Source organism: Lagenorhynchus albirostris, unplaced genomic scaffold (genome assembly GCF_949774975.1).
Source record: "Lagenorhynchus albirostris unplaced genomic scaffold, mLagAlb1.1 scaffold_472, whole genome shotgun sequence".
Lineage (NCBI taxonomy): Eukaryota > Metazoa > Chordata > Mammalia > Artiodactyla > Delphinidae > Lagenorhynchus > Lagenorhynchus albirostris.
This window is the reverse complement of record NW_026783479.1, coordinates 1-11,950: the sequence shown is the minus strand read 5'-3', so window position 1 is coordinate 11,950 and position 11,950 is coordinate 1. Positions and strand designations below refer to the sequence as shown.

Sequence of the window (11,950 nt, the reverse complement as noted above, 5' to 3'; positions counted from 1 at the left end):
AGTATATTGTGACTTTTTTTCAGATTAGCAGTTGGACCCATAGCTTTAAATTAATATGTAAATTGTACTGATTGCTTTAAATTAATAATTAGAACTAAGAAATATATATATACAAAATATAGTAGTGAGCTAGTGATCTTGTTCTTCAGACATTATACTACCTGCCTACCTATTTGACTTGAATTTCCCAATATATTCCTGAGATAAGGAATTAGGCTGCAGCTGAAACTTTATGCTATAATTTCATGTCTTTTTTATTCAGACCATTATTTATATTAGGCCCATGATAAAGATTTGGTTTGAATTCACTTGAATACTTGGAAACCCTTTTAGATAAAAATACATGAGTGTAAATATTATATTATACACTGTTGATGTGTATGTGTGTTATGCACAGCCTCATAATTCTTTGATTGCTTCCTTGCTTTCTAGGACAAAATTGACCCAGTTTCACTTTCTACTTTATCTTCCTCAGACCTAGAACGGGCTATTTCTCCAAAGAACCCCTGAATAGTATTTAGAAATCAAGAGCTGCCCTTTGTTCCTTCACTGTCATGAGTTTATAATGATTGCTCATGTTCAGATTTCACATTTCATATTTTTTCCTTTTTTCAGTTCATGTTCATATCTTAGCCTGAAAACTTCCACTCATTAATGAATCACTTAAACTTTTGAATATTCAGATATTGGGGGAATAAACAGTGCCATAAACACCACATATACTCTTCACTTAGATTCACTCTCTGTTAACATTTTGCCACACCCATTCTGTGTGTGTACATATATACACACTTCCCTTTTGAAACCAAATGAGAGTAGGCTACAGACATTATTTTACTTCTCTTCTTAATATATCAGCATGTGTCTCTTAAGAACATCATTATTACCACCCCTCAGGAAATCGTTAATTCAGTAACACTGTCTAACATGCAATCCATGCACAGATTTCCCCAGTTGTCTCAAATATCCTTGTTACTTTTTCCTTGTCTCTCATCTAAGATCTAAGCGAGGTTGACACTCTGTGTTTGGGTATTGTGTTTCTTTGGTCTCCCCCAGTCTGCTCCAGTTCAATGGTCTAGATTCTTTTCTCATGATGGCAGATCTTTGGAAGAGTCTGTACCAGTTATCTTGTAGAACATTCCCATATTCTGAGTTCATTTGTTTTTCCCTGTTGTTCGGTTCAGCAGGAACACCTCAAAGATGATGTCATGGTCATTCCACTCTGTCAGATTAGGTGGTGCATATTGTTAGTGCCAGGCTTGACCAGGTAGATAAGTTGTAACCACCAGATATCTCCAATCTAAAGACACATAATCCCTTTGTAATTAACACTATTAATAAATAATCTGTAAGGTGATGTTGCAAAACAGTGTATCTTGTTCCCCAATAGCTTTTAACCCAGTGGATTAGGGTAATGGGTGATCCTTTCCTAAGTCAGTAATTACATTGGAGGGAGTTACAAACGGAAGTTTTAAATTTTGTCATTCTGTTCATATCCGTTAGCCAGCATTCTAATGTAAAGTAGCGCACTCCCCCAGTCCCCACCCTTTTTATCTGTCTCTTTTAATGGACTTGTAGTTATTTTTTTTTAATTCAGTTGTTATACTCCATTATCATTTTTATTTTTTGATGCTCAGATTATCCCAAATTTGGCCAATGGGAATTCCTTCAAGTTGGCTTCTGTGTTCTTTTGAAATAACCCAGTTAATCTACATGTCCTTGCATTCTTTCACAATAAGGTGTCCCAGCCACACTTCATACATTTCTGCCTCAGACCTGGAACCACCCATTCTGTCAAGGGGGAATCTAGTTCTTTTAATTGGTGGGTGGTATTTAGAAATCAGAATCTGTGTGCTGGGTATGCTCATTGCTGCTGAGGGTCATTGCTTCTATGGTGTATCAATGGGAAAAGGTAGTACATGTTTCTAAAGAATCTTGAGTTCACATTGAAAGTTCAAATTTAACATTGCATTTTTTCTTAATTCTTTGATTTCATGTTTGTATCCCTTCTCTTGGATAAGATTTCCACTAATTTTTAATTTATTAAAATTAGCGAACATTTATTGAGTTCATCTTGTATGTGAGGCACTGAAATCTGGGGAAATAAATAGAGTAAAAGACAATCTCTGACCTCAGTAATTTGGTTTAATGGGTAAGAAAGACAAATATATGAAAGCAGTTATTATAATGTGTTGTGATATAGGTTAAATGATCTTCATGTGCCAACAATACAGTAGGAACTTAGAGATTTATTATGACTAAGGGATGGGAAAATCTTCACAGGTCTTGGGATGGGTAGGATTTCTACAGGGGAACATTGGGGAGTAAGGACATTTCTGATAGAAGAGCAGATCAACAAATCAGAAGGTAGAGAGAAATTAATGTTCTGTTTATGTCCAAATTTAATACCCATTTTTTAATGTAACTTTTTCCTCCCTCTGTTTCTTTGCACTTGTGACATCTTTCTCTTTCCAATCTGGAATGCCTTCCTTCATTTTCATCATACAGCTGCTTTAAGACCCCTGAAAAGCTGTGTTTTGAGTTATTATATCTTTCTTTTTTTCCATCTCCAACTTTGTTATGAGAGTCATCACGTTGTTAGCATACCTTACTGTTAGCTTCCACATCATCTCCTTATATAAATTGTTGCTCCTGTTCTGCCAATGACTTGGAAATCAGTTACGTGATCTGTTAGGTTTTAGTGCAGGGTGAGTGTGAGAGAACCTGGCTGAGGACCTCGTGGTCTCCACTAGGTTGAGTGACTGGGCTGTGGTATGTGTGTGTTGAACATGTGGAGCTCTACTTCAGCCTTTTGTTCTTTCTTCTCTCAGCTGAGTTGAGTTCTGTTACATCAAAAGGTTTCCAGTGAATATCCATTGGAAAGTTAGTGACGCTTCATTTAATCCATCACCAGGATTTTTTACCTTGTCTTAGAATTAAGTAAATTAAGAATATCTTTTATTTTCAGAGCTTCAGTGAAGATGTGTTCCAGTCCGTAAAGTCTTTATTGCAGAGTGAGAAGGAGCTATGCAGTGTATCAGCAGAGGACTGTTTGAAGCAGGATGAACATGCCAGTTTGACTGAGGTTTGACAGATTACCCTAACCCTTTCCTAATACAGCACAATGTATTTTCATGTAGCTTTGTAGTCTATTTTTAGAATGCCTAAAATCTCTGCACATTAATACATGTGTGAGAAGTACCTGTTCTAAATATTAAATACCTGCTAACATTAGGGTATTATAATTAGCACATTTAATTCAGTGCACAGGCATTACCGACCACTCATCAGACACACAGCACTATATTAGATGATTTCTGCTATGTTCAGTAATTGGGACTTTCATACTAAAATTTTCTATTCTGAAACAAAATGTATACTTATTTCTTATATTCATTTATTGGGTTATTGTTTTCTTGCTTGTTTAAATTCAGTGCCTTGGTTGAAAATGAAAAAGTAGTGGTACGTTTATTTTGAAATTAAGATATTTACCACTTAAGGATACAATAGACTACTTGCTCATCTATTTCTCTGTTGCATCAGCGTTTCCAGCCTTTGTTTGAATTTATTACTATAAAAAGGAGTAAGGTTTTTTCAACAATATTGCCATAGTCCATCAATACATTTATGTTACCAAAGAAGAGAGAGAGGGTATTGGGCCATTGAAGCTCAAAACCAATAAATATGTGAATTACAAAATTTTTTTGAAATCAGGGTTCTAATAAAAAATCTTGATTATTATTTTTGGGAATGATTTTCTTTCATATTCCTTGAGAAACTGTATTTGAAATAGTTCTATAGGATGGTGAGCACACCTTTCAGACCCTGTAATGGTCTCTGACCTGTGCCTCTTTTTGTATCAGCTCAGTGCTGTGGCACTGGCTGTTCTCCTCTTTTTTAGCCTTTTTTACTTTATTTTAGTAAAGCCAAGCCACTCCTAATATCCTCAGCTGTTGCCAGCGTGACAAGTCTTCTGTGTCCTCTGCCCTCAAACAGTTTTGCAGCCGTCTCTCTCTAGTTGCTTACACAGTGCCCCTCTGAGCCCACATTCCTTAATCAGTGGGAAATTCAGACTTCCACTGGCACCTTCAAAACCCGATGCCAGCTTATCTTCTCTTTTGTATTCAGTAAAAGGAAACTTGAAAGAACAGAAGGATTTTCTCATTTTAGGCTATAGATATCTCCAAGTATCTTTTTGAAGAAAGGAAGGAAACTTGTTATTTGAGTGTCTCTTTGTTATCGAGTGCCTATGATGTGCTGCTAGGCACTTTCCTTCACATTATCTAATTAATCCTCACAACTGGGGGAGAGGAGGTGTGTTACCTTAAGTTTTATAGGTGAGGGGACAGCTCCTGCAGGTTAATAACTTACCTAGGCACCTGGAAATTAACTGTAACGTTTCTGTGAAGTGGTACCCAGAATGAATGAGAATAAAGATTCTGGAATAATCTAAGATTCTGACTTGCTTCTTAGTTATCAGAAAGAGATCAAAAGTATATTGAGTGTTGCTTTGTATTTCAACTATGCTGTTGTCCATTAATTCTTGAGAATTGATTGTCCATATTGCTGCCATTTAAATGCTTCATATTTTTAGTCACAGTACTTGCTTAGTAGACAGTTTACTAGTCTATCTTCCAGTGGCCAGAATTTCTCCTTATGATGTCAAAGACATAAAGGGAATATAAATTTTTAAAATAATACTTTTTCAGGTTATAAAAGTGTACATCATCTATATAGAAAAATAAGAAATACTGAAAGCATAAGAAAGAAAATGACTGTCATTAATCCTGTGAATCAAGAAAGAAAAAGCCATGGGGAAAAGAGTAGAGAAAAATAAGATCACTTATAATTCCAGCACTGAGAGTTAATCACTGCTTATAAGTTGGTGTATTATCGTCCAGTATTATTTTCCATGCATATGTTTTTAAAAATAAGGTTGAAATTGTGTGCATAGTATGTATCATATTTCTGTAACTTGTCCTTTTTACTTAATAATGTGACATTTCCTCAGGCCATTAGATTTTCTTCAGTAACTTAATTTACATAAAATTTTGCAGAGAAATCTCTGTGTAAAGGCATTGAAGGAAAAAAGTGATGATATCCCAAAGAGTCAATCAGGAGGTAGCCTTGGGGTTGCCCAGGGAAGGCGTCTCTGAGGAGGCGACATTCAGGTTGGAACTTAAAGAATGAGGAGGAGCTAGGCATGTAAACATCCAAGGAATAGAGATCCGGGTTGAAAGGGCACCACTCTGAAGCCCCTAGGCAAGAATGTCCTGGCGTGTTCTGGACCCAGAAAGGGGCCCGTGTGTATGAATGAAAGTGAGGGAAAGTTGAAGGCACCAGCTAAGCCAGAGCCTTGGGCCCTGTGTTAGGACTTTGCACTGAGAAGCCTGGAAAGGTTTCGACAGGGAAATGACAGGATAATTCCTGAGGCAGGTGGGAGAGGATTGGAGGTGCACAGGTGAGAAGTGGCATCAGGGGCTATGGAGAGAAGTGGGCACATGTGAGAGACGTTTGGGGACTGGAATTGGTTGAACTGGCCAATGAAGTGGCTGTGGGGGAGGTTTAGGAGCCTCAATTCTGGAGCCAAATCTCTGGTGAAAACACTTTGTGATCATCTTTGAAAAAATTAATCATCCTGTTCACAACAGCAGCATTTTAATGCTTTGTGTGCTTTTTTTTTCTGTTTCTCAGCTCTGTCAACCGTCTAATTGAGATAAGACTTTAAAATTTTAATGGATCTTTATTCCTTTTTTATTCAGGTCACATTTCTAGGTTTTAATGAAGAAACAGATGCTGCTCATATACAGGTATGGTCGATTTATTGAACTGGAAAGGGCCCTGAGAGATTATGTGGAACAAATTTTAAGAGCATGGAAAATTTGCCTTATTAGCCCCAAATTTACATTAAACTCTTCTGTTATCATTCCAATTTAAAGTTAAAAGATGACATTTTGAGATCAGTTTTTGAATGTGCCTTGGACATTTTCACTTTCAGTGTTTTCACCGAGCGTTCTTGTTATGACAGAAAGCAGTTTTAGGTTAAGAGACCACAAAAGTCACTTATCTGAGAAGGTTGCAAACCACAGGCTGACGTTTTCTCCATTGTCATAATGTAGAATGAAAGATTTATTTTTTTATTTTGATGTTTTTATAATCTAGCTCCAACAGTCATATTCTTATGTTTTTAATTGAGATAGAGTTAAATTTAAAAGATAAAATTTGTAAAAAGTTGTGATTAACCAGTGTAAAAATTTTAGCCTGTTTGATTTAGGCAGGTATTTATAAAGGGACTGACAGTTGAGATTAGGATCAGCAAAGGAAAGCTTCACAGTTACGTGAAGAGGAGTTGAAGCTCGTGTCGATGTGGTAGGCGTACTTTTTTTCACCTCGTACTGCTTCTTAAAATTTGTGATTGCCGTGCTCCCTTTTGTGGCAGTAAAGCATCTCCTAGTAGAAGAAGCAACACTGCATTATTTGTAAAGACAATGCATATCAGGTGATGACGAATGAAAACTCTGCTGTGTGTCTTGATTGTGCTCTTGCCTGAAAGAAATAGTTTAGACAGAAGGCACAAGAGAAGATACAGTCCCGAGGACGTAAGGCTGAAAGAAGTATCCAGAATATTTCTTTCATACTCTACTTCCTCTTTAAGAATTACTGATAAAACCAGGAAAATACTCTGTGAAGGGTCAAAGATGTTAATAATTCTTTTCACTGGGCAAAACAGTTACATAAGAAGGGCAAATGAGAAGAAAAACAAAGGCAGTTCCTTTTCCTTTACATCTTCATAAAATTTTCAGTAAAGTCTGATATAATACCTTAGAGAGGAAAGGCAGAAAAATAGACTTGGATTTTATAAATATGTAACTTAAGCTCCAAGGAAGTATATTCTATAGGCAAGAATCCCATTTGAAAAATTCCATGGTTAAACTTTAGGACTTCAGGTTGACATTTGCAGCTAAAAACTATTAAATGCCTAAATTGTTGTGGATGTGTGAGATAACCATGTAAAATTTTGTTATAGCTTGGTATCATTATGTTTAAAAGGCTACAGAAATAGTCATTTAAAAATATTTTAGTACATTTTATTTTTGAGTTTTTAGAAAATTGTGGCCAGTAAACTGCGTATGTTAACTATTATGAAGTGGAAGATGTATTAACCAGTAGACCTTATGATTTTTTTTGTCAGGCCGCGTTATAGGGACTTTAACAAAAGTGTTAGGCTGCAGTGTTATTTATTGTGTTATTGCTTTAAATTAGGATTCAGCTGCAGTTTCTTTGGAACTCCCAGATCTTCTGAATTCACTGCACTTCTGCAGTCTAAATGAAAATGAAATTATTTGTATGAAGGATATAAATAAATCATCAGATATAAACACTGGTCCTCTAAACCAGGTAACTTTTATATATTATTTCTAATGAGTTTTTGTTGGCAGATTTTACAGTGACATTTGATTTAGTGTATTAAACTTTTAAATGCTTGGGTGAAGTTTCTTTTTGTTTAATGCCATCTCAAGGAAATATGATTCATAAGAAATCTAACTCAAGAAGCTTTGAAATCACTGAAGGGTAAAGTAATTTTGGTCATAGCTTTAAATTAGATTTTCCATGTGTGAAGCTCTGTAAGTGGTATGCAAGTACATATTAATTTTTTTTCTAAAATTTGATTATTTCTGGATTTCTTGAACTGCTACCTGTGTATAAGTCATAGGAATTTTTCCCTCTTATTTCAAGTTTCAAATTTGTAAATATTGTGCTGTATGTTTTAGAGAACATACTTTAACTCATTTTCTTGTTTAAAAAATTCCATGTAAAATGGATTTCTGAAGATATGTTCTTTGTTTATAAACAAAAATGTCATCATTTCCGAGAGGTCATTAGTTTTGTGACATTGAGCTTTTAGTTCTTTATTAAGTGTTAACTTTGTTGTTAATACCTCAAAGAAAAATGAATTGCATGTTTTCCCTCCTGAAAATTGAAGTATTAGTATATTTAAAATTTGAATTACTTATTCCTTGAAGTATAAAATACCACTGTGTTCGTTATGAGATTTACAGATAAAAGTAGAACTGCTCTCCTCATTTCCTTAATTATATTTTTCATTTATATTTACTTTGTTTTATTTGCTAGGATACAAGAGGTGATTAGCTATTTTATCTAATTTCTAGTTTTTTGAGTAAGTCATTGGTCAATATTTACATTTTTAAAAATAATATGTGTGGAAAAATCTGGCGACTTTTATTTTTAATCAAAGCTATAAACATGATTGTAAATTGAAATACTAGGGGAATTTAGGTAAAAGGAGGGGACGATTCTTTTATGATAGGAGAGAATGTGGTATCATACTAAAAGCTACAGGAAAATGGGATACAGAAAGACCAAGACCTGGTTCCTGTCCTCAAGCAGTTTACAGTGTAGTTGGTGAACTAGGTGAATGATTAAATAAAAATCACAGGACTGTACAATAATACAGGAAAACATAATTGTCAAAGGAATGGATAGCAAGTTCTCTAACATTTAAGGAGATAGAATAGGTAGAATTTGAATACCTGGATAAGAGAAAGATGGGAGAAAAAGAGTGAGAAGTGAGAAGTATTGTAGAGAAAGAATGAGGAAAAGAATTAAACATTACAGAACTGGGGAGCCTTTCAGGATGCATGTGTTTCTTTTCTTCTTCTTTTTTTTTCTTTAAATGGAATCATGTTATTTCTAGGCTTCATTTCCAGGTAATATGTCTTATAAGTATAATATATTTTGAAATTAAAATTATTCTTATCTTTTCTCTTTCCCAAGAGTCATCATCCTGGAATGCTTTGTGTCATGAGAGTGTCATCTACATTACCAAGACTCAGAATTGATTTTCTCTTTAGTCTCCTAAGTAAATATGCTATGGGTATAAGGTACACCCTGGACACATGTTTGCATCAGAAGTGCCAGCTTGAGGCCACTGATGAAGATGATGACGATACTAACCAGTCAGTATCTTCCATCGAAGATGACTTTGTCACTGCCTTTGAGCACTTAGAGGATGAAGAGGCTTCAAAGCCATATAATGATGGTTTGTTCTTTACTAGATTTATTTCTTGAAATAGAGAATTAAGGTGTAAAGTTCAGGTTTAAAAGTTTTAAGGCAGACTTGTTCAGTTGAAATTTATTTTGAAATTTGATCAAGTTTAAGCATCTAAATCTTTTTTTCTGATTGAGGAATTAATTTCCTTGTGATTTTAAGTTCATCATTACCTGGTCTTTAGTTTGTTCTTTCTCTTCTTATTTAGGTAGTACTGTTCAAGTACTGTTTCCCTTATTACATTAAGCGTTTGGAACATGCCTAAGTTCAAATTTGAGTAGACTTAGCTGGCAGAGTCACCTACATATTAGTGTTTCTAACATGCGACAGTGTACTAGGCATTCTGTAGACCAGGTATTCCCAGATGTGGGGTAAAATAAAGCATGTACTTGCTTGTAAGTATGATTTGGGATGAATCTGTTAAACAACATAGTGTAGAAGACACAGTACAAACAAATATCTCATGCTTCAAGTCTACTTATTCCCACTGATTTACATTAATTAAAAAATTCTGTTCAAGAATAATCATTTTATTCTTTTCCTGTAGGAATAAACATCACTGCACTAAGGAGCCAGTGTGACGCTGCTTCACAGACTATTTCTGGTCACCGTTTAGAAACCCATGATTTCAGGGTTCTGGTTGGCTCTGGGTGGCAGAAGTCATTGGCTAAACCTTCTGCTTCTTTAATAAGTATTCTGGGACATAAAGAACTGCCTTCTGTGAAAGCTTCAGTCACGACATCAGTTTCTGAGCCTTGGGTCCAAAGGAGTTTCTATAGGTCCTCTGCTGCTTCAGATAAAGATAGTGATGCTGATGTGCAGAAACAGTTGTTCTCTTCTTCTCCTGCCTACTCGTCTGAGTCTGAATGCTCAAGTCCAAGTCCTGTTATTTTCTTGGATGAAGAGGGATATCAAAAAAGTTTAAAAGCAAAACTTGAGTTACCTAAAATTCCTGTGATGAAGGATGATATTGAGGATTCAGACTCAGAAGTAAGTGAGTTTTTCGATAGTTTTGATCAGTTTGATGAACTAGAACAAACTTTGGAGTCTGCTTGTCCATTTCTAAAAGATCCTGCCGTAGGGAAGCTGTCACACAAAAAAGGGCACAAACATGAAAAATTGTGTTCTGTAACCACTACTATGAATCCTCAGAAATTCAAGTTTGATCGTCCAGCTCTCCCAGCTAATGTTAAGAAGCCAACTCCTCGTAAACCAGAATCCCCTTACAGTCACCCGTGTGATGCTCCAGATTCTCCCCGCCCAGTGAAGGCATCAGGGGAAGACAGTGGTTTGTTTAGCCCTATTCGATCCTCTGCTTTCAGTCCTCTTGGAGGCTGTACCCCTGCTGAATGTTTTTGCCAAACAGATATTGGTGAAGATAGGATTCATGAAAATCATGATTCTGTTTATTATACCTATGAAGATTACGCAGATAGCCTTTCATGTGACGTACTGGGCTCGGTTCTTTATACCCAACATACAAATGCAACATCCAGCATTAATAGTATTAAAAAGGGAGAAAATAAAATGGTAGCTCTTAAGTGTGGAAGCCTTGATCAAAAAAGTAAATCTAAAAATAAATCCTCGGTGATTAAGGATAGCATTCAGAAGTTTGCAGCAGATCTTGTGGAGAAAAGTTTTGGCAGTGCATTTAAAGACTTACAGAAAGGAGTCTTTTCATGTACCAATGCTTTGTGCCAATTAGCCATGAAATTGACATCATCCGTTTTTCAGATGGCATTTAATGAACTGAGAAGGCAGCGTGCGTTTTCGTTGAAAGAACGTGCCATTAGTGGTCTGGCTAACTTTTTGGTGAGTGAAGCTTTTGCAAATGCTCTAAAAGATTTACAGTATGTAAAGAAGCAGATCTTCACAAACACTGTTGCTAGGTTTGCTGCAGATCTTGCTGAAGAACTTGTTTTTGAAGGCATCATGGAAGTGTGTCAGTTTTCGTATCCTCCAACACCTGCAACTCCACAGCGTCGGTCATTTGACTATGAAGACAAAGTAGTGAAGTCCTATGCAAAAGATTTGTCTGAATCTGTAATACAGGAAGCGTTCATTGAGCTGTCTCAAGTTGACGTGACCTTCACAACAAAGGCAGCAGTCAGTGTTTCCACAGATAACATTAAGTATGTGAGTGCAGAAAATGTAGTGCCACCGACACAGACTTCTACATTTTCCCCTACTTTCAATGGTCAAACAATTATGGTGACAAAACCAATACAGGAATATAAAAAGGAATACACAGTACAACAGGCCTTATTTTGTACTTCTGGAATTGTTACTTCTATACCAGTGCCCTTGGCAGGAGGTGCCCTTCTCCCATATCATATTTCATCTAATATGTATCAGGCAAAGTCTCATCCATCATCTGATGATAGTAGTTTGAATGGTGGTTCTACCCAAGCAGGGGTTGGCACAAAACACAAAGAAGAGGAGGTAGCTTGTCTCAGGAATATTTGTTTACCTTCAGAACACCATCCGGGTAACCAGAATGATGTTAAACCAACGAATGATGATATTGAAATGGAAAGCTCTTCAAAAGTAACAAGTGATCCTGTGATTATTAGCAATTTTTCTGTGGCAGTGGTGCATGCAATAGTAAATGAAACTTTAGATTCAGTGGCGTCATTCAAAGTTACAAAAACAATGGATAAACACAAAGATTGTTTAACTAAAACAGTGAAGGGAAAAGCCCCTCCTTTTCACTGTGATCAAGCAACACTGCAACAGAGTGAGGCTAGCAAGAAGGACATGTTTGCTGACCGATTATCTAAATCTGTTGTTAAACATTCCATAGACAAAAGCAAATCAGTGATCCCAAATGCAGATAAAAATGGACTCCACAAGGAAGACTTGCCTGTTCCTGGAGATGAG

At 36.1% G+C, this 11,950-nt stretch overlaps 1 protein-coding gene across 1 annotated transcript; it reads left to right on the top strand.

Moving 5' to 3' along the window:
• Window positions 1–2,343: 2,343 nt before the first annotated feature.
• On the top strand, window positions 2,344–11,947 carry LOC132514349 (A-kinase anchor protein 11-like; the record flags this gene model as incomplete). The annotated part of the gene is made up of 6 exons (XM_060138966.1): window positions 2,344–2,367; window positions 2,969–3,085; window positions 5,763–5,810; window positions 7,264–7,398; window positions 8,797–9,061; window positions 9,618–11,947. Coding segments are annotated over 6 exons (2,919 nt in total), but the record flags the coding sequence as incomplete, so codon positions are not given.
• Window positions 11,948–11,950: the final 3 nt, after the last annotated feature.